This window comes from Petaurus breviceps, unplaced genomic scaffold (assembly GCF_028583685.1).
Source record: "Petaurus breviceps papuanus isolate PSGF00001 unplaced genomic scaffold, PetGlider_PUasm1.0 140, whole genome shotgun sequence".
NCBI lineage: Eukaryota > Metazoa > Chordata > Mammalia > Diprotodontia > Petauridae > Petaurus > Petaurus breviceps.
The window spans coordinates 42,695,531-42,719,521 of record NW_027185698.1 but is presented as its reverse complement, the minus strand read 5'-3'; the positions used below and the strand labels follow the sequence as shown (position 1 = coordinate 42,719,521).

Genomic DNA, 23,991 nt, shown 5'->3' with positions numbered 1-23,991 from the left:
AGTCTCTCCCTCAACCTCTGGGGATCCTTTATTCAGTCCTGCCTGGCTAGGCTGAGTCGAAGAAGACCCTGTTTCATGTCTGGTATCCATCAGTTTCTTCTGATCTGAAAGATTTGGAGTTGGACAAATTTCTTGCATTGCTTCTTCTGACTGCAGTTCCATTTTAAGAGATTCATGATCCATGGATTCTATTTGTTCTTTGTGTTCTTCTTCTTCCTCCTCTTCCTCTTCTTCAGGCTCATCCTTCATTCTTATTAAACTTGGAGGGAGTGCTGGACACTTAGGGGGCAACTTCCCTACTGTTCCAGTTTTTAATTTAAGTTTGCTTCCTCCTTTCATGGCACCAAAAAGAGGCAACATTAGCTTTTTAGGCTTGTTTTCCAAATTTTCAGCCTGGCTTTCAATCTTTTTAAGCTCTGGCATCTCTGTTGGTTTCACAAGTTTAATCAGCCCTTTAAGTCTCTGCTGTTCTTTTCTCAGCTCAAAGGTTCTTAAATGAAGCTTTTTCCGGGACACACCATCTAATGTGCTCCCTGATTTGATTTCTGTCATGAATGCATCCAAAGAATCCTGAGGTGCAGATTCTAACAGGGCTTTGCCTGAGACTTTCAACTTCTCTGAAATCTCAGCAAGTTCTTTCTCTGCATTATTTAACTTCCCAATCAGTGAATCATAGCATAGGTCTCTGGCTTATCATCAATCTTTCCAGCTTTTTTCATCCTGTTAAGTCACTTCTTCTCAACCAAACCAGTTCGATCAAGGAATGTATCATCATTTGTGAACTTAGTCTTGTGGCGTTGACTGTGAATACCATAGTGAAGGATGCTACTTGGATACAGGAGTACATACACAAAAGGCAGTGCTTGCATGAAGTTGACTTAACTGTTGAAACAAAGAAAAGGTGCTATTCTAGAGATGAAGAAACTCTTAACTATATAGATAGAAGACCACACTGAGAAGAATGTTCCTGTAAGCTTGATGACAAATTCAGGTCAAGGCTTAAAGCCTCATTGAAGATTTAAATATAAAGCACTCTGAAGGAAAACAATTATTTACAGCAGTAATTACAGCAAAAACCAACAGGTGGTTGGTTTCAACAATTTAAAAATCATGAAAAATTTCATAATGTTCAGTTGTCAGGAAAGGCTGCTAGTGCAGATATTGAAGCAACAGAGAAGTTTCTAGAGTTCCTACAAAAAAATAATAGATTAATGTCCCTACTTGCTGGAGCAAATAGTTAATGTAGACAGAACTGACCCATTTTATCAAAGAACACCATCTTAAACCTACATCTTAGGGCAGCCAGGTAGCACAGTGAGTAATAACACTGGCCCCAGAGTCAGGATGACCTGGGATTGAATCCGGGCTCAGACACTTAGCACCCACCCAGAAACACCTGGCTGTATAACCTTGAGCAAGTTACTTAACCCCAATTGCTTAGGGGTGGCCAGGTGGCTCAGTGAGTAAGAGCACCAGCCCCAGAGTCGGGATGACCTGGGATCGAATCCGGAGTATGATACTTAGCACCACACCCAGAAATAACTGGCCATGTAACCTTGAGCAAGTTACTTAACCCCGATTGCTTTAAAAAAAAAAAAAAACCTACATCTTAGTGAAGGAAAAAATTATGCCAAGGCATAAAGCTTTGAAAAATAGAGTTACACTTCTGCTTGAAGGGAATGCACCCTCAAGTGCATCTGGGACTTGAAAATTAAAATCTTTTCTTGTGCACTGCTCAGAATATAATCAACAAGCACTTGTTCATTATTTCAGTAACCCTAAAGTATGGATAACTTTATCATCTTTGACTCCTGGCTTATACACTGCTTCTTTCCCAAGAAGTTTTTTGTAATGATAATGGCATTCTTTTCAAGATTCTGCTTATTTCGGATAATGTCCCAGGTCACCCTCCCCATCTGGATAATTTTAATAAAAATGTAAAAGTGGTCTATCTTCCCCCTAACACTACCTTATTACAACCTTTGGATCACGGAATGATTGCAAATTTTAAGGCATATTATTTACACATTTGCCCAGGCAATTGAAAACTTGGACACAGAATAAGGACTTGACTTGGCAGCTTGGTGGCACAATGGATAGAGCTTGGGCCCTGTAGTCAGGAGGATGTGAGTTGAAATCTGGCCTAAACACTTACCAACTGTGTGACCCTGGGCAAGTCACTTAACCCTGTTTTCCTCAATTTCTTCATCTGTAAAATGAGCTAGAGAAGAAAATGGCAAGCTACTCCATTATGTTTGCCAAGAAAACCCCCAACAGGGGTCATCACAGAGTCAGACACAACTAAAACAGTAAGGACCTGACATTGAGAGTTTTTTGGAAGCCTTATATTATTTACTATGCATTCTGGAATATTGCCAAGGCATGGGAAGATGTAACAGAAACACATATGAAAAGAGTTTGGGGGAAAGTGTGCCTGCAGTTCTTTGTGGATTTGACAAAGATGAAACATTGGAAGAAATGAACAACCAGATTGTAAAATTAAACAAGAACTAGAGCTAGAAGTAAATGAGAGTACTGTGGAGGACTTGATTGAGTCTCTTGGAGAAGACCTGACAAAGGAACATCTGACTGAGCTGCTGGTTGCACAGGTTGCAGAAGGAGAAAGGAAAGCTTTGGAACCCAAGGGCAAACCCCAAAGTTCACACCAGTACAGGTGGCAGAAGCATTTCATCATTTGAGTGAAATTTTTTCTTGTGTTGAAAAGATGGATCCAGATACTTCAAGATTTTTTAAAGTTCAAAGACTAGTTGAGGTTATATAATATTGTTTGTTGCCATCAGATATACGAGACAAAAAAGAGAGCCACTGTCCAAACATCTCTTAATAGCTTTGTTTAAAAAGTTGCAGAGCTGCCAACCACCAGTGATAAAGGCTAGATGCAGTGGGTGGGGGAGAAGCAGTATACTGCACACCTGTATTAACTTTACTGTGCAGACTTTATCATTAACTTTACCTTTCATTTCATAATTCTGCTTATTATCATGGCACAGTGTTTAATAAGTCTACGTTATAGTATAGCTTATAACTTGCGTAAAGGTATTCTTTTGTATATACCTTTGTTATCTAGACTAAGTGAAGTGGGTGAATAGGAGTAAATTTGCATTACATAAAAATCAAGAGGTCTGCAGAGCATTCCACTTACATAAAGTGAAAACTGTATATTAATAGTATAATTTACATCAGTATAGTATAGTAATACACTATAGAATTCCATACTGCTTCTGTTATTACATGTTGTTTTCCTAAGTATGCAGCATTAAAACATAATTTAACAGTAACTCTCCGACTTTTTATTAGAAATTCAACTTATCTCTTACTTGGAGCTCCAATTTCTTCATCTATAAACTGTATATGATAATACACTACCACTTCTCAGGACTATTGGGAGGAAAGTAGTTATGTAAATCTTAAAGATCAAGGCATTTGCTACTGCTTAAAACAGTAGTAGCAACTCGCATTTGTAAAATACCTTAAAGTTTGCAGGGGACTTAATGAACAAGAATCTAGTAGAATATGTAATAAAACTCTTTTCCTTATATTTCAGTAGAGCAAACTTGAACTCTAAGCAGTGGCAAGACTTGCCCATGCTTGAAGCTATTATGTACCTAACAGCACGATTTGAACTTAAACCTTCTAACTTCATTTCCAGTACTCTTTGCACTGTTCCATGCTATCATCATTATTACTAATAGTATCTTTAAAGTGTCCTTTAAATTCATCTACCAGAATTGGCCTTATGATTTTGTGTTCTGTTTTGTTTTTGTTCCTCAGTGGTAGTGATGATGAAGATGTTGCACCTTTATCAGCTAAATTTGCTGATATTTATCCATTGAATAACTATGATGACACAGAGGTTGTAGCCAACATGAATGGAATCCATAGTGAACTAAATGGTGGAGGTGAAAACATGGCATTGAAAGATGAGGTACAGTATGAATTCAGTCATGGATATGGAGTCAATTAGCTGCCTGACATGCCTTGTTGATGACATTAAAATCTGCTTGTGTTGGTAGTCATGCACACTTTTTCCAGAAGTAACTCAAATTGCCATGTCTTCAATATACATGTCCCAAAAGTCTTAATGAAATTTTAACTTTTAATAATTTGTAAGGTAAGGGGGTTGGACTAGATGTTTTCTGAGATCCCATCCAACTCTCATTCTATGATCCTATGTGCATTGATCCTGTCAAAGGGCAGTGTATATAAGATATGACAATTAGCCCATAAAATTTGCACCATCTCTTCCCATTTATCTTAGTCTTAAAAATACATAATAGAGTTATGTTTTATATCTTAGAAATTTCATTATCCATAATTTGGACTTCTGTCCAGGACATTTTTTATAGACTCTGAATGTGAATCACTGCTAGTTTACAGAGCCAAGTTTACAGGATTCTAAATTGTCAATTAATAAATAACTTAAATTTTTAGTCAGCTTTCTTATTACAGACTAATAAACACCAAAGGGATTTATTTGAAAAATATAATTTCTTTTAAAAAAATTTTTTTAAAGTCTCCTCAGGTAAGCAGCACTAGTAGTAGTTCTTCAGAAGCTGATGATGAAGAAGCAGATGGAGAGAGCAGTGGGGAACCCCCAGGAACTCAAAAGGAAGAAATAACTCTAGGAAAAAGAAGTCCCAGAAAAGATGAAGCTAAAGTGGATAGTCCACCACCATCTTATCCAAGTCAACAGGTATAGGGTAGTTTGTTATTAAAGGTTTTTTAGCTTGACATATGACCCTTTCTGAACTTTTTTTTATATCATAAAAGCCATCAACTTCTGAGATTCAGATTAAGGGAAGTTTTCTTTTTCTTTTTTTTTCTCTCCCCTCCCCCCAAAAGCAATATTAAATATAGCCCCATTTCTACTTTATTTCCTTTGATTAAATTCATAATACCTAAGCTTAGTTTTGCAATAACCCATTTATCTCAAGGGATGTCACAGCCCTCCCAAAACTCTCCAAAATTAACTTTATAAATTCTTTTTTACTTAGCTACTTCAAGGATCTTTGATTTTGTTCAGGAGAGCACTACTACCTCTAAAACAGATCAGAACTCTTCTACTACTTACTAGATGATTTTAGAGAGTTAGTATGTCTAGAAAATTCATTAACCTGTACCTAGTCTGATGATAAGCCCTTCTGAATTTAACTGACCTGTTAGATGGAACTTGCCAGAGTTATACTGCCATTTGCATTCTTCTTGAACATAGCATTTCCTCTATGTTATAATATAACAACATAGGACTTTAATTTTCATTTTTCTTTCAAATGTCTTTTAGAAGAAAGATAAAGGGAGTGTTATAAAATTATATAAACAGTAATGAGTATTACATCTCCAAAAAGATTGTCCTCTTTCTGTCAGAGATCTGCTTAAAACTAAGTGCACATGCATACACACATAAGTGTCTGTGTGTATATTCACTTTCCATTTCTCCAAGGACACGTCCCTACAGACAGTTTAATTCTTCCACTAGTCAAATGAGGGGCAGGTGGGGGATTTTTTTTTATTTTTGCCACCTAGCAACATTATTATGACCTTAATAAAACAATCTTGGCAAACCAAATCAAAAGGTTCTCATGAGGAACTATTGGATGAGTGCAGAGTAGTGATTATTTTTAATCCTTACAGCTTGGGACATTTCATTTGCTATGCATGTTTTTATGGGTTACTTCACTTTTAAAACCGTTTTAACATCTTATAAATATGACAGTGAAGATAATAGTAATCTTCAGGATAAATTAATATCTCTGGGTTCTGCGATTAACACAAGTAATCTTCTTGATTAGAAATTTCTAGCCATATAAGTTTTATGTGAGATAGAATGGGCAGTTGTGGTGGAGGCAGGGAGATAATTATGCCACCATGATAGATGGAAGGAGCATCCAACAATGCTAATTCATTTTGGGAAATGGAAAGACCCAAGTTACAAATAAGCAACATTTGAGAGAATGATTTTCAGGGTGTCCTAGGTCTATTCTTCATTTGTGAAAGAAATTACAAATGAATAGAAATTTCATTTTTGTTAACATATCTCTCCACTTTTCTTTAGTTGATTATATTCATTAATCAGTTGACTGACTTCAAGGTCCTTTATATTTTGATAAAAAAAAACTTGGACCTTTTGTACTCATAAAAGAATGAAATCTGTAGAATCCCATATTTCTGTAAATCAAATCACAATTTAATACCACGTATGGTAGATCTAAAATTTTTTATTAGCTTTCTTTGCAATTTGGATAATTTACTTAGGCAGTCTAGACGTAGTACAACAGATCAGGCCAGGCATGGCCAGTCTATTAATTTCAGCCAATTTGACAAGTGATCGAGGTAGCTTACCATTAGAATGATTGTGCAACAATCTGCATTGATCATTAAGATTGCAAAAATGAAACACTTTTCAAAAATCTTTTCATTTTGTACTTATAGATCTGACTTTTGTTGCTCTAATTTCTTTTATAGTACTCATTAAGATGTGAATATTTTCGTTTAAAATGAAGTCTTCCAGAATATCTGGTCCATTTCTTGCTGATGGTAACTAGAGTATGACAGTATGAATGTGTCTGTCTTTTTTCTACATAAGTATACTTCTATTTCCAAAGATTCTATGACAGCACTATTAATGAATTTTTTAATTGTTAATGAATTTTTTAACCTTTGCATTTATTGTTTAACTATTCAGAGACAAATTACATTTTGTGAGATTTTAAAGGTAATTCCTTAGTTTACCTAATTAACAGGTAATTTTTTTTCATTTTAGGCTGACCCAGGTCTAAATACTTGTGAATGCCATGTCTGTAAACAAGAAGCTTCTGGTCTGACTGCATCAGCACTGGCAGCTGGCCGTCTTCCTGCTGGTCACCAGTTTATGAACCCAGAAAAACCTGCACATCCTGCACTTCACCTTTACCCTCACATTCATGGACATTTACCTTTACATACTATTCCACATCTGCCTCGTCCTCTTATTCACCCCACTTTGTATACAGCATCCCCCTTTACACACAGTAAGGTAAGTCACGTTAAAGAACTGCCACCTATCTGTTGCTATAGCAGTTTTACCAGTTGCTTCTATCTTGAATGAATAAATATTATGAAAACAAATATATTAAAATGAGTGTTTGGAAAGAAGAATGTCCATCATTAGCTTTATCGTCAATCAAAGGGTCCTCAAATATTCCTTCCCCTGGAAAGAAAGAAGTTACAACTCTGGAGATTTAAAGTGGGAAGGAACTTTTATAGATTATTTTGTCCAGTCTCTTTATTTTATAGTTGGAGAAGTGTCTTAGGTCTAAGGCTACAGAGCTCCGAATTTGAAAGAGCACAATTAAAGAACGGCGATTTCCTGAATCCCAATGCTCTTTCCATATCACGATTTCATGCTGGTCCACTGTATTAAAAAATAGTCTTTTACTTTTATTCTTTCAACAAATCTTTATCAGGTGCTTATTGTGGGCAGGCCACTGTGCTGGAGTAAACTGCATGGAACTCTATGGATTTAGTGGCTTGCGCTTTGGCTTTTTTTTTTTTTGGTAGTTTCATCTTCATCTTTGTGTAGTACACAACAGTATTGCTTCAGTTAGGCTTTATTTGTTCTTTATCACTAATGGTGATTTTAATTAGGTATTTTTCTTAATGTATTATTACTCTTTTGGTATGTTGCAGCTAGCTATAGAAGATCAAAAAATGGAATTCTTTCCAAGATCTTAAATTAGAATATTTTCCCTGATTACCCCATTTGATAATGACCTTTCCCGCAGATATTATGTAGCATTCAGTACATTATAGAGTAGTGAAGATAAAAAATTGTTAGTCTAAACTATCTTTGTGTTCTATTGCTACTGTGCTATAAACTCCATAGAGAAGTAAACTTATCTTGCTTTTCCCGTGTCACCCAATAGTGTCCTCTACAGTGTTGCTTAATAAATGTTTGTTTTTTTTAATGAATATAGTTAGTATAGATCATATCTAGGTCAGACTCCTGATGATAATTCCATTTCCATGGTATTCTATAATTTTGTCTACCATTCTGATATATGACTTCAACAGTTTTTGTTATACATTAATCTTTTTTCTTTTTTAGCATAATACAGTATTTTTTGTGTATCCAACTTCAAGTTTTTCTGTTCATGGTCTTTATCTTTACTTTGACCTATGTTTGAGCCTTTATTTTCCTATTAATCAGTTAATAAAGTTGGAGAATAGTCACTTTGCATTCTGAACTTCAAATCTGTATTACTTGGGAGCAAAGTCATGTCTGGACAATACAGGATGCCCTGCCATACTTTTTTCTTTGTAGAGTTTTCTAAAACCTACGACTTTGATCTATTCTTTTCAAAATCAGGGAAGTCCAACAAGGTATATTATAGGTAATGACAATTAGATATTTCATTTTCCCTCACTCCTGCCCCAAAGCCATGCATAGACTCATAATAAAGAAAACTCTGTTTGAAAGAAAGCAATTTGCAGGGCAGCTAGGTGGCACAGTGAATAGAGCAATGGCCCTGGAGTCAGGAGGACCCAAGTTCAAATTTCGGCCTAAGACACTTAACACAAAAACTAGCCGTGTGACCTTAGGCAAGTCACTTAACTCCAGTTGCCCTCCAAAAAGAAAAAAAAAAGAAAGCAATTTGGGGCCTGGCACCATTTTATTACTGTTCATTTTAACATTTGTATCATGGTAGTCCTACCTATTGACCTAAAACAGAGATTCTTGACTTTTTTTTGTATCATGGACCCTTTAGGAGTCTGGTAAAGCCTATAGACTTCTCAGAATAATGTTTTTTAAATGAATAGAAAATACATAGGACCTCAAAGGACACCAGTTATATTAAAAATAATTTATCAATATATTATTAAAAGAAGTTCATGAATTTCAGAAAGTTAAGAACCCTTGTTCTAAGAGATTTATGAAAGGTGCCAGACCACAGGCAATTCAAAAGTGAGAGATAATGCTGATAAGTATAGGATTAAAAATTCAGGGCTAAACACCATGTCAAATACTCATATTAATACCAGGAAAATTAAATTAAGGACAATACATTGACTGAATATTGATGTTTATGTTGGAGAAATAAACTGTAGTTAATGAAAAATTTCATTTTCATCTGATATTTAAATGATGACTTTCCCTAATTTTTATAATTATGTTATGCCTATGATGTCATTATACCTTTCAAAAACTAGAGAATCCTTACTGTAACTTGGGAAAGTTAAATGCCTAGATGAAAGCAAATGCCAGAAATATTTGTTTCCATTATGAAAATGAGTCTGTGCATGGAACTAAGGGAAAATTACATGACAAAAAAAAATATCACTTCTAGCTATCCATTTAATTTTTGACTTTTAAAAAATGATTGTTATAAATAAATCAATATCTGTTAACAGTGGTCTAATATAGTATTTACCAACTCATAAGATCTTGTGGAAAATAGTTGAGTCCTACTGGTACTATAACCTTGGTTTTTTTGTTTGGTGGGGTTTTTTTGGTGTTTGTTTGTTTGTTTTGCTTTTTGTAGGGCAATTGGGGTTAAGTGACTTGTCCAAGATCACATGGTTGTTTTTTTGTGTTAAGTGTCTGAGGCCAGATCTGAACCCAGGTCATCCTGACTCCAGGGCCGGTGCTCTATTCACTGCACCACCTAGCCGCCCATGTAACCTTAGTTTTAAAGGTGCCAAATCTTCCACGTATTATTGAGAAGTAAACTCTCAAGTATTCAAGCAGAGGAATATTGTTTGGGGGATTATTATAGTAGACAGGAGGGTGAACTAAATTATTTTTAAGACCCCTTCCATAATAGCAAGTAATATAAGAGTATGATTTCATGGAGATGCTTGAAATTAATAAAGAACTAGATTGCCAACAGAATTGTGTACTGAAATTCTCTTGATTAAAGGTATAGTTTAAAACACATGCATACCTATATGTACTGAGGATTGTCTAACATTGATGGAACTTTCATGAAGCCATGCCATCATTAATTGCTTCTGAGTCTGTATCTCCTTCCAGATTCTTTATTTAATTATTGTTTTAGCAGTATTTATTATTAGCAGTACTTAGTATGTTTAATTCTGGATTATTAACCATTTTTTTTTTTAATGACCTGGGTCTGCCTTTCTTGTCTTGCACAGTCAGGTGTCTTGGCCACTTGTTTAGATTTGATAAAGCCATAAAGCCAAAACTGGTCACAGAGACATTCCATTATTGAATTTTATAAAGGAAAAATAAAGCCTTTCTGGCATACTCATTTTTTAGAATTAATCCTATTTGTCCTTTAAGTGTTAATAATTTAGTTGCTTTTGATAAGAAGTTTTTTTCTTTGGCAGATAGTAAGTACTTAATATACGTTTATTGACACCCCCACCCCATTCTTTTTTTCTTGCCATTAAACTTCCAGATTCACTCCCTGAATTATGTCACTAAGCTTAAAGAAGCACTGAAAAATTGCATTTGGTGATGCAGATAAGGCAAACTGCCACCTTATAGGCATTAGTAACATTAAAAGTTCGTTATATATTTCCTCCCAATCTGCCTCAGAGGCAGTTTTATTTCTCAATATAATTCAAAGTTTTGCCTTAATCTTTCACTGTAAGGACACCTATTGTAAAGTTTGTTTGTGATGGTCTGTCTCAGCAAGTGGAGAAGTGTTTCTTTTATGAGCCCCACTCTGCTATGAACATGAACATCTAAGAAAAATCTCCATAGCATATCCCTACGTAAACTTTTAAGGAATATGCTCTAACTTGTGATTCTTTTTTTTATTTTCAAATTAATCTTATATTAGAAATCATTCATTTTTATCACCTTTAGCATTTTGTACCAATCACATTTAAAACCCAATATAAAACATTCAGTGAAAGAAATAATAATAATTAACAAGTATACAGTGCTTACCATGTTCTAGGTCTTGTGTTAGGCACGTCACAATAATTTTTTTCTTTTTATTTTTTTTTAATTTGTTTACTTTTAATTTACAAGATTCAGATCCACAATTCCTTGAGTTTCGAATTCTCTCTCCCTCCCTTCCCTCCCCACCCTATGGTATGCATATGGGATATGATTTCTTTCAAAGAGATTTTGTGATTCTGCTGCTGACTTTATCATGACTGTTTTATGTGCATGTGCAGAACACTTAAGATAATTATACCTTGCATCAAATTTTTCATGAAAATAAAATACTGTAAAACAAAGATATTCTAATAGCCTAGTTTTTGTTGTTCTGCTACTGCTGCTATTGTTTTATCACTAAATGTGTTATGTCAGGATCATCTGTATTCTGAAATATAAGATCATCTAAGGTTAAATAATGTTTCTGTGGTTGTAGTAGGGTAATAGAGTGATGGAGTTCTAATAAGAAATGATGAGAATTATTCAGTCATTTAAAAACATAGACCAGGGGAAAGACAGGGTCTTAAGATAGAAGAGTAATGTGGAAAAATGGAATATTTATAAAGCACTGTGACTGGAAAGGAGATGATGGGTGTGTATTCTGCAGGTAAGAGAGGGAGAGGGGCTAAAGAGTGTCTTGAATGATGAATATAAAGAGACCCATGAAATTTTTCCATTGAGAGGAAATGTGATGATATTAAGGATAAATGTGGTATTCTAGTGGTTCTGGGTAGAATCAAAATTGATGGCATTTTAGACTAATAACTTGAAGAGTTTAGCAACAGATAAGTTAAAAGATGAAGTCCCGAATAGATTCTGACATTGACATAGTGAAATGGTGTCTGATCTCTTTGTTTTAGTGGTTGTATAGAGTTTTCTGGGACTGGTATTTTGGCAGGGCCAAAAAGAGAAGTTCAGTGGGATTATCTTATAGCAGAAAATATAGCAGAATCTTGTTTAATCTGCATATTCCTCTTAGAGGGTAAGCATAGTATGGATGTTTATGGTTAATAGAAATTTCTGTTTACTGTGAAGTGGCCACAAATCCCTTTTTTGTTAGAATTCTTTTGTAATAGGCCAAGATTTAGAAGATGACCTATTAGTTTTCATTCCAGCCAGTAAAAATTTTGTCAATTAGACTCATGTTTTTCCTGTTTTTATGATGGCCTTTAAATATTCAACTACAACCTATTTAACTTGGGGTAGAGATGCCTCTCCTCACTAGATAAATACAGATGAAATTTATTTTAGCTCTAATGGATTGAGGATGTCTCAGCAGCCATGTTTATTAGCAATAATGTTTGCAATGTACCAAGAACATAATAAAATTTTCTATTAAAAGAAAAGAACCAGGTGAGCTTACTTTGTTTCCTTTCCAGTCTAAAAAAATACAACTCATTCTTTAATGATTTCCAAACCTTATATTATTCCACAGTTGTCATTCTAAATATGAACTCTGAGACCCCTGGACCTTGAGAGATCATGGTTGTAGTTCTCCAACTTGGCCACAAGCTTATTGCTAAACATTTCTAAGCCTGTTGCCTCTTTTGCTTGTTTCAAATGTGATCTCTTCCATGAAGCTTTCATGTAACTCCCACACAAGTCAGAAGTTATTTTTCCTACTTGTAACTTTGCATATCCTTTTGTTCTTCTCTTAAGTTCATAAAGCTTATCAAGTTTTCTTACAACACCACTTTGAGGTAAGTCATAACTGGCACTATCCGTGTTTCATAAAGACAAAACTAAAACTTGGAGTGTGAAATGACTCACCTAGAGTCACAAGACTAGGAAGTTCTGGAGCTGAAATCTGATTCTGTCTTGACTTCATCTCCATCACTGTTTACACTATACTTCCTTTCCTCTCTTGCATGGCTGTTCGGTTTCTTGTATAATATTGCTTATTTGTACATCACTCTCCCCGCTGTAAGATTATTAACTCTATGATATCGGACGTCACTTCTAGCCAATAAGTCTTTCTTCAGAAAGCCTTATTTTCTTCTTTAATTACAACTCTGAATTATCATCATTTAAGTATCTCTTAACTTGAAACAGTTTTAAAATTTGTGCCGTTTTCCTTTCTAACCAAGTAGTGATGTTGAACTATTTTTGGCTGTGGTATTAATTTGGGACAGTCAAATAAGTAAATTTTAAAACTTCCATGATTTGTTAAGTGGAAGTTGAACCTAGGTGAATAGTTCGCCTTTGTACCTTAACTTCAGAAATGGCTGTAAAATGATGAATTGTATAAGCTAGTAACTCATATATTTCAAAATATTATTTAAAATTTCCTATCTGTAAAATGAATGGTCATTTTAAAATGAAAACCTTCTTAGTCCACATAAGCATAGACATAAGCACTAGTCAAATTTCAGGTGGTTACTAAGACTTAGAGATGTAAAGATCCATAGAGATCATCTGGTCAAACCCTTCATTTGACAAGTAAGGAAATGAAAATCTAGACCAGTGATAATGACTTGCCATGCTGCTAGTGATCAAGAGAGGTGGAATTTGCACCCACCTAGTCTTGTCCCCAGGACCAGGGCTCTTTACATGGAAACGTGGTAAGCATTTCAACTTGATATTACTTGTATTTTTTTAGTATATAACTGTCTTTCTCCCCATCTCTCCTAATTTCCTCTGATCTCTAGTTTGCTTGGTAGCTGGTACTGTACTGTGCAGTCTGTCAACAAATATTTATTGAGAATCTCTTTCAGTAAACTGATGGGAAAAGGATAGGGAACAAAAGTAAAAGCAAGTTCCTCTTCTCAGGATTTCAGTATAGCTCAGCAGGCTGTCGTTTATTAAGCACCTACTGTGTGCTGAGCATTCTGCTAAGTAATGGTGATATAAAGTGAAAACTGGAATAGTCCCTCCATGTAGGGTACTTGCATTCTTTTAGAGATTACATGCATATGCATATATATAAACACAAAGGTACAAAAAACAAATACAAAGGTAAATTTGGGGCAGGCAATAGATTTCTAGGAGATGCGGCATCAAGAAAGGTTTCACAGAAAAGGTGTAACTTGAACAGAGTTTTGAAGGAAACAAAGGATTTCAAAAGGCACAGGAAGGGGGAGGGTTCATTTCAGGCATAAGAGACAGCTGATTCAAAGGCATATAAAGTTTGGAGATACAGTGTCATGTATGTATTGGCAAGAAGGTCAGTTTTTCTGGACCATAGAGTATTGATGTATAATAAGGTTGGAAAGATAAAGTGAATTCAAGTTGGAAAGAAACTTAAAGCTACACAGAAGAGCATCTGTTTTATCCTATAGGTAAATAAAAATGTAGAGCCATTGGAGTTTATTGATTTTGGAAGTAACATGGTCACACATGTGGTCCTTAGGAAAATTACTTTGGCAGCTGTGTGTAGAATGATGGATTGGCAAGAGGAAAGACTTGAGGTAGGAATACTGTTTAAGAGTATACTACAGTTGCTGTAAGAAATGACAAGCAGGATGATTTCAGAAAGACTAACATGAACTAATGCATAGTGAAGTGAACAGAACCAGGAAAACATTGTATATAGTAACAACAATATTTTTCAGTGAAGAACTGTGAATGACTTAGTTATTCTCAGCAATACAATGATCTGAGACAGTCCCCAGGAGCTAATGATGAAGCATACAGTCCGCCTCTAAAGAAAGATAATTAATGTAGACTGAAGCTTGCTATCTTTCACTTTCTTTAATTTTTGTTTTCTTTTATTCAAATATTGTACAGAATGACTAATATGGAAATGTTTTACATAATTGCACATTTATAACCTGTATCTGAATTACTGTCTCCAGGAGGGATTGAATTTGGAACTCAAAACTTTAAAAATGTAAGAAAAAACAATTTTTAAGTATATTGCAGTAGTCCAAATGAGAGGTGATATCATGGAGGTAGAAGTCAAGGATCCAAGATCAAAGTCAAGGAAGGGTCAAAGATTCAAGGATAACCCCAAGTTTGTCAACATTTGTGGACTTGAAGGATATGGCGCTCTTGGCAGAAGTAGGCAGTTTGGAGGAAATGAGTTTCATCAGATACATGATAGAAAACTTTGTTGAGATTCGTGAGGGATTCAGTACAGTGAGCACTGAATGGCAACATTAAAGAACTGATTATATTTTATCTTACAGGAAATTCTCTTGGTATCAATACAGGACTCATTTCTGAATCAACTTTCAACTAATTAACAATAAGACAGTACCATATTGGAAGAGTACAAATGAAAATTTGTGTTTTCCTCCGTCCGAATCTATTTTAACTAGATATTAATGCTTTTAAAAACTGGGAAATGGGTAATAGAACAGAGTGCTACCATGAAGTTAACTGATGTAAATCATTCATCACAGTGAGAGACCTGAAGATCGCAGAAACCTTTTCACCTAGGAAACAGTTGATTTCTCTGCCAGAGCAATTCGAGAGCAAATGGCAACATGGGTTTAGGTTTATAAGCTCATTTATAAAAGTTTGCAGAGAAGAGTGGTGGAAAATTATGAGCAGCAGCATCTCTGAAAACAGTGAGAAATTTTGGAGGGGGACAAAAGGTTTAGAGAAGATTTGATTAGAAATTCAATTCAAGTCAACAATAGATATTAAATGCTTAATGTGGGAATATTCCAAAGGAAGGAAGGTAGGTAGTCTCAGGTTTATTACTATTGAAAAGACAGGATCAAATCAGTGATAGCCAACCCATAGGTTTGCCTGTCTCTAAAAAAATATAAAATACTCAAAATATCTAAAATAATATAATTAAAACAATCATATCAATGAAGTTTTTAATAAAGGGATGAGAAAAGAACAACTAGGATTTCCCAAATGAGACTCTACCACTATCCACATATTTATAGTTAATATAATTCAATCCAAGGTACAGAGAATACGATTCCACTGTGCTTGTTCATTCTGAAAATTATTTGATACAGTAAAACAGAATGTTCCATTGGACATTCCATTACAAGATGGTGTCTCCCTTGCATGTGTTAAAATTATTTTGTTTGGTAACACCCCCCCCCCCCATAACAAATCAAGGCATGAATTAGGAGAGAGATGTTTATCAATGATGTTTCCCAGGGTTGTCCAAATAGATGTTGTTCAGTCATTTTCGATTGTGTGCGATTCTTCATGACTCCATTTGAGGTTTTCTTGGCAGAGATACTGAAGTGGTTTGTCATTTACTTCTGTAGTTCATTTTGCAGACTAGGAAACTGAAGCAAGCAGGGTTAAATGATTTGACCAGTGTCACATAGCTAGTAAATGTCTGAGGTCAGATTTGAACTCAGAAAGATGAGTCCTCTTGACTTCAGACCTGACACTCTGCTATGTCACCTAGCTGCCAGATAGATGAGAAATTTCTTATAGATAGTGATATTTTGTAGATATTCTTATGTATAGATGACATTATGCTGATTGCAACAAGTCCCAGAACTTAGCAAATAAGTCTCCAAAATCATGTCCGTAATCAAAATTTTGACTTTACTGTTGACACTAAAAAAAAAAATCAATATATGAAGAATACCTATTTTCAGACTGTGACATATATATATATATATGCATTTAGAAGAACAGCCTGTTGAGCTGGTTCATTAGTATATATAATTTGGACAGTGATCTAGGCCTAGAACTGAATAGATAGAACATGAAAGAAGAGTCAGTATAATTTGGTGGGAAAAGCACTGGATTTGGAGTTACAGGATTGTTTGTAGTTCACGTTTCAGTTCTATTGTTTATTATCATTTTGTTGCATCCCTCCCCTCTACGCCCAAAAAGGGGTTGTATTGAAGCATTTTTTAAGCACCAAGGAAAAAGGAACAAGTCAGCTTTATAAAGTTACTTGTGCAATTATATGTTTTAAAAGGAAAAGCTAGTATTTCTAAAAATGTTCGTTTTATTTAGTGTGTAAGTTCAGAATAAAAAAAATTATATTTAAAGGAAGGAATTGGATTATATAACCTCTCAGGTCTCTTCTAACTCTAAATGTATGTTCCTGTAGGTTCCTTTTGGCAAATTGTGCAATGCTTTTAATGACCTCACTCTTTCCCCCCAAAAAAGACCTCATTTTTTGAACAGTAGTATTCTTTTGATGGTGCAGTATTGGTTGGGAAATGGGTAATAGAACTGACTATCAGGAAGTTAACTGATATAAAACATTTGTCACAGTGAAAGACCTAAAGATCCCCAAAACTTTTTCAATTAGGAAACAGTTGGTTTCTATGCCAGAGCAATATGACAGCAAATGACAACTGAATCTTAGAATACTGCAGTCTCTATAGATTTAAAATTTTAGGTCACCCAAAGGCCAGTGGGGAGATGCATATCCAGTGTGAGCTATCACTGGTTATTGTGCACCAGAAGGAACTTTAAAGGTAATATCAAAAAAAATAAGGCCAGAAATAGAGATGGCTTTATCATGGAGCAAGGTCTAAGATTAACTAGTGGGCAGCATGTATGTTTCATTGGTACCTATGTAATGACACCAGACCTAGAGGAATGTTCCCTTCACATTAGGTGGACCCCTTTGGTGGATTCACATGAGAACATGAATAAGACTGTGGATGACTGGCAATATGTACCAGCAGAGGGAATGTCTGTGCTAGGGAGATCACATATCTAGCACAGAGATCAGTGAATACTAAAACAGTGTGGGCAACTTCATGGAGGAAGTGATTCTTGATTTGAACTCACATCTCTTAGTTACTGAATGAATAAGTTACCTGCTCATCAGCCATTGGTCATACCTGACCATAGCAAATTGAATAACCTAATTTTTTTTCAGCTGTTGGAAGGACTGGTAAGAAGCAGCTTTGTCCTGCAACACATCAGTGGTCTCAAAGTTAACTCTCATAGTCACAATCATTATGTCCTGATATTAAGAAGTAGCCTTTTGGAACAAATCTTGAAATAAAATGCTAGTCTTACGCAAATGTTTTTTATTTGAAAAGTAATGAGGGACAAATGTTGGAAATTAGTGGGTTTAAGATTGTCAGAATTTTTCCTTTAAGTTTTAAAATCTAAGCATGTTTGAAGTTTGTCTCTTTGTATTCATTAACAGCAGTGTACAATACACAAGTGTTTGTGATTTATGTGAACTACCCAACTAGTATATTTTGTGTGACAATATCAGTGTGAATAGATAAATCTCTATATGCTTATATAACTGCATATGATTACATATAATAAATAATGGTCAGTATGATGTGTGGTCCAGTAGAAAGAACAATAAAGGAGGAGTGAGGACCTGTGTTTGGATCCTGGTTCTGCTATGACTTGGTTGTGTGACCATGGGCAGCTTACCACCTCAGCTTTCTCAGTCCCAGCTTCCTCATCTGTACGATGAGGAAATTGGACTAGATCAGAGCTTTTTAAACTGGAGTCTGTAAACTTGAAAAAAATATATATTTTGATAACTTACTTCATTACAGTTGTTTTCATTTGTAATCGTGTATGTTTTATGTATTTCAAAATGTTATTTTGATATGTGACTGCCAAAGGGGTGTACATAATGCAAGAAGTGATTAAAAACACATCAACTAGATACCCTCTAAGCATCCTGTTAAAAAGATGATCCTATTAAATTAGTCCTATAAAATGTGTTTACCTTAAGATTTAGTTTTATAGAGCATTGTTTTATAGTCTCTAGAAAGTTTTCCTTAATATTGTATCTGTTGCTCGTGGAGTGACCTGTAATGTCAAGCAAAGGCAACTTCCCAGGTTCAAAATACCAGCATAGGTGCTCTCTATTTTATTCAGTAACAAACCCAGAACAGAGAAGATCAAAACATGACATCATTCAAAATACAGCATTTACTAAGTGTGATTAAATCATCTCCAAGGCCTACCCCACCCCAGGACTTTCCAATCATTCAATCAATTACAAAGTCTCTGTTCCAAATACTTCTCCACCCCTAGGCTATACCTTAATTAAGTCCACCACAAAGCCCCTCTTCTCAAATGGAGATTAGTTTCCAAACATAAGTAAAATACATTCGTTTGCTCAACCATAGAACACAAAAAGGTCAAAAGTTCCCCACCCCTGGATCACAATTGAATCTACCCCAGAGTTACATCAAGTTTAAACACAGCACTTAATACCCAAATGGAGGTCTTTTCTTCATCTTGACACGAGGCAAGTTCTCAGCAATCTTAGTTCCTGGGGAGACAAGGCTTAGCAAGGCCATAAGATACATTGCCAGTCCCTTCATGAATTTATCCTCTGTCTGTAGAACAGTCCTAGAACCCCTGAACACATTAGCAAAGCCCTCTCCCAGGATTTCTGTAAACATACAACAAGAAAATCCTTCTTCAGGGCTTCTAAACCAACAGAAAGGCTCCCAGACCCCTGCAACAACAGCACTGTCCTTCACCAGTGGACAGTATTCATTCTGTCTGCCGGACAGTCTCCAGACCCCTGCAACAACAGTACTGTCCCTCACCAGTGGACAGTATTCACTCTCTGTCTGCAGGACAGTCTCAGGCCTTCTTAACCAAATGCCAGGTTCCAGGACTTCTTCAACAGGACAGTCTTTCACCAGTGGACAAATCTGGCAAAATAACATCAAAACAGACAGACAAAGTACCAGCAAAACAGCCATGTCTCCTCAGTCCTTGGCAGCTCAGGGGGCAGGTCTCAAAAGTCCAGGGCAATTCAAAGCGGCCACCAGCAATCTCTTAGTCTCTCCCCCTACACGAGGTGCTGCTTCCAAAAAGAACTTCCGCCTCTCTCTTGTCTCTCCAAATCTACGTCACCAGCTCCTCCCAGTCAGGACTTTCTTTTCACATCAAAAAGTCCATCCCACAGGTGGGATTAACAAACTCTGGGTTTTAATACAATCAATTTGAAAACCAAGCCAATACAGGGGAATCTTTAATTGCCATTACTATCACATGACCCTAGAGATAAATGGAATATTAATTAGAATATGCAATTAGATAATAATTATTTTAATTTTTATAGGCTTTACCACCAGCACCCGTTCAGAATCATACAAATAAGCATCAGGTATTCAATGCATCTCTTCAAGACCATATTTATCCGAGCTGTTTTGGGAGTACTCCAGACTGGAATAGTTCTAAATTCATAAGTCTTTGGGGATCAGAAATGATGAATGATAAGAACTGGAATCCTGCCACTTTTTTGCCAGACACAATTTCTGGTAAGGATGGGTTTTTGTTGAATTTCTTTTAACTTTAAATTGAGTGAATGAGTGCATTAATTTAGAATGTATTGATTTACTGTTACAACTAAAATCTTGTAACATTCAAGATTTGAGCTCTGTAATATATTTATTATGCTACTAATATAAATGAGAATATTACTTATTGATATTACACGTAGACTTGAAATATTGGTTATTAATGAAAGTCTGTCAGGGTTGGCACAAATTATACTGCCAATCCTTGTGTAAAATAATTTTTTGACCAGTGCATTGGTTATAATAACTCTGTCTCATGTGTGGCAGGTTGATCCTGTCTATATCTAAAGAGTCCCATTCGTTATGTTGAAGGCCTGATTTATAACATGGCCATTAAGAATGACATAAACCATGCTAGCGTGAATAGCTTATAATAACTACTAGATCTGTCATCTTTCCTTGGTGATGTACATACATCCTTAGGACAGGATGTTTTACCTGTTTACATTTTAATCCATTAAAATCTTTATCTTTTTGGCCTTTGTTTTATGTTAACCTCACAAAAATTAACATTAGTTAGGATCCTTGATCAGGTCTTCTAGCTTTGTTAGTTTCTTTGTTTAATAGTATCTCTAATTCCCTTCTGTTTCCCTCAATCTTCAAAATTAGCCAGCCTTTCTATTCTGTTCCTTCTAATAGTTGTAATCATTAAAGGTGTATTTATTATGAATTTCCTGGAAAGAATGAATAGATCAAAATGTACTAGTATAGTAAATCCTTTTATTGGAAGAAGTTTAAATTTTGAATCTACTGCCCATCATTAAGGACCTTTTTTCACTTTGACTCTTCATCAATAATTGTGTTATTCTTAGGTCATTTGTTTACTCAATCAAATATAAATTATATCCATAGTACAGGAAAACAATAGCTAACCTGAACATACTGACTTCCACTTTTAATTGACGTTCCCTTTACTATTACCAAGATAAATTTTTTTGTGCCTCCATATGTCTATGAACACTGACTGCTTATTGGCCTTCTCAACTGTTTGTGGTCCCAGACTTTAGGAGTTATGCAGGTGTGGTGACATAAGGCCTTAATCCTGCCACTTACTTCTTTCCTACATCTCAGATGTCTTGAACTATGAGCAAACCTTGTACATTTCTCCATTGACTTTTGATCAAAAAAATAGCACAGTTCAGGTTCCAGCAATTGAATATTATACTTTCATTTACAATGGAGAAAGCCATTGTTTGAGTAGTTTAGGTTTTAGAGAAGATAAGTTAAGACTTGTAGCTTATTAATATCAATCATTTCCAGGCCAGAAAAACCTAATATTACAGCTATGTGCAAACAATGAGGTATTTGGTTGCTATTGTGTACTTTAGACTTTTGCTAAGAATTATACTTTTAATCATAAAACTCTTGATTTTTTACTTCTTTTTTAAAGGTAGTGACATATTAGGACCAACACTCTCAGAAATAAGGCCTGAAGCACTTCCTACCACATCTGGCAATGAAACAGCTACAGTTACTGATAGTAAAGAGAAAAAAAATGCTGCAAAAAAGAAATGTCTTTACAATTTCCAAGATGCTTTTATGGAAGCTAATAAAGTTGTTATGGCAACATCTTCAGCTACTTCCTCTGTCTCATGTACTGCCACCACAGTGCAGTCCAGCAGCAACCAATTTAAAGTGTCCTCCAAGAGACCTTCATCAATAGGTAAGAGCACAACATAGCTTCCTAAACCATTAATAGTTGGTTTTGATTTAGACACACCAAAGTTTTAAACCCATTTGATGTTACTCAGCTTGCTTATAAGTCACAGCCTTGAGTTAATAGAGTTCTTGCCACAATGTTGGATTCCTCTTTAACTTTAAGCCTGTCCCTTTAGTATCTCTTGTCTTAAATCTTAATATATGATACATAGGAATTAAACCTAGTCTCTAGTAGTAAGAATGAACTACTTACAGTGTAGTATTTTTACTGTTGACATAATCTTTAGGTAGCTGTCACAGATCTTTTGAGGTCTTAAAATAAAAGAGAAATATTTAATTTTTACTAAAGAAGCCTAAGTCGGATTGGTGTTTAGCTAGTATGGTAGCATAAGCGTGAACAATTGTATTATCTGTAGTTTGAGTCACTAATGGATAAAGAGTCAATATAACATTAAAGAAAATATGTTGAATGTGAGGGTTAAAATGTGCCTGGCTAAGAAACTGTGACTTAAAAAGAACTGCTTTGATTTCTTTACATTTTAGGTGAAGTATTTCACAATATCAATAAAGAGGATCATAGACATTCTGCACCAGTTGCACCGAGAAATAGCCCTACTGGTTTAGCATCTCTTCCTTCTCTTTCTCCTGCTGCACTTTCACCAGCCTCCACACCCCATCTTGCAAATCTCACAGCCCCATCCTTTCCCAAAACTGCTGCCACAGCTCCTGGATTTGTGGATCCACATTCAGGGCTTTGTCCCACCACCTTAGCACCGCCTACATCTACTACAGATAGCTCAGTTAGTGCTCCACCAAGTATATGCAGGTGAGTCCTCACACTTGAATTTTGTAAATCAACAGTTGTGAATGCTGCTTTTTTTAAATTGAGTTTTGACTAATTTAACTTTTGCTATATAGAAGAATTGAATTCCCTACTCAATGAACAATTTAAAACCAAAGAGTTACAAAGAAATATTGTAGAATACTTCAGTGTGATAGTCTACTTAGTTTTCATGGTTGTGATGGCAGGAGTCACACAGTTCCAGTATAAGATTATATTCACAGAATCACCAGTGTACCTCAGAGGACTGCTAGTCCAGCTCTCTGAATGTGATTAGTTACAGTTAACCCAAGTTTATATGGCCATTTAAAGATTGCCTAATCTTCTGGATTTTTTTTTTCAATATTCACTATTGCTGGGGCTGCTAGGTGGTACAGTGAATAGAGCACTAGCCCTGGAATCAGAAGGACCTGAGTTCAAATCCAGCCTCAGACACTTAACACAAAAAGTAGCCATATGACCTTGGGCAAGTCATTTAACCCCAGTTGCCCTCCAGAAAAAAGAAAATATTCGCTATTGCTAGTGGAAGCACTGTAGTAAGAAATGTGGGTGCTTTTGCTTTTAATGTGGGTGTTAACATCATATTATAGCAAAGTTTTCTACCTAAACTGTGAGGTGCTGACTTGTATGTCTTTGGTCTATTAATGGGAGGTGGTGTTTTTTTTTTAACTGTGCAGTGACCCTGATTGTGAAGGTCATCGCTGTGAAAACAGCAGTGCATATGACCATCAGCAATATGATGGAGAAGAAAGCCAGGACGAAGATAGCTGTTCTGAGCACAGCTCTAGTACCTCGACATCTACAAACCAGAAAGAAGGAAAATACTGTGACTGTTGTTACTGTGAGTTCTTCGGACATGGCGGTGTAAGTTCCTTTTATTTCTTGGTATTCTAAAACTGATTGTTCTGAACATCTTACATTGTATTTTAATTATGAAATATGTAGGTTTTTTGGCTAATAAACCTCTGATACCATAAACTAAGTTAAGTAAGGACAAATTTTGTTATATCATACTCTATTTGCAGTGCAATTAAAAAGGTATTATCTGGATGTTCACATCCATAGCTTCTAAACTTAGAAGTTCTATCTAATGTTTTCATTAAATTTCTTTAGCCACCAGCTGCACCAACAAGTAGAAATTATGCAGAAATGAGAGAGAAGCTCCGTTTACGCTTAACCAAGAGGAAAGAAGAGCAACCAAAAAAAACTGATCAAATCTCTGAAAGGGAGAGTGTCGTTGACCATCGAAAGGTAGAAGACTTGTTACAGTTTATAAACAGTTCAGAGACCAAACCAGTGAGCAGTACTCGGGCTGCCAAACGAGCAAGACATAAGCAAAGAAAGGTAAAAAACAAAAGAAGTTACTTCATTTTTTGTGACCATCCCAAATTTCTTTTCTG

At 35.5% G+C, this 23,991-nt stretch overlaps 1 protein-coding gene across 6 annotated transcripts in view; it reads left to right on the top strand.

The window, feature by feature from the left end:
* FAM193A (family with sequence similarity 193 member A) overlaps positions 1 to 23,991 on the top strand; it is a 252,632-nt gene that overhangs the window by 196,879 nt on the left and 31,762 nt on the right. For 5 of the 6 annotated variants that reach the window (XM_069070946.1, XM_069070939.1, XM_069070911.1 and 2 more), the window contains 8 exons: positions 3,793 to 3,946; positions 4,535 to 4,714; positions 6,782 to 7,033; positions 19,854 to 20,052; positions 21,482 to 21,754; positions 22,294 to 22,576; positions 23,269 to 23,455; positions 23,705 to 23,935. In XM_069070946.1, coding sequence (XP_068927047.1) covers positions 3,793 to 3,946; positions 4,535 to 4,714; positions 6,782 to 7,033; positions 19,854 to 20,052; positions 21,482 to 21,754; positions 22,294 to 22,576; positions 23,269 to 23,455; positions 23,705 to 23,935 — 1,759 coding nt within the window. The remainder of the gene's footprint in view (positions 1 to 3,792; positions 3,947 to 4,534; positions 4,715 to 6,781; positions 7,034 to 19,853; positions 20,053 to 21,481; positions 21,755 to 22,293; positions 22,577 to 23,268; positions 23,456 to 23,704; positions 23,936 to 23,991) is intronic. The other variant, XM_069070930.1, reaches the window with a different exon arrangement.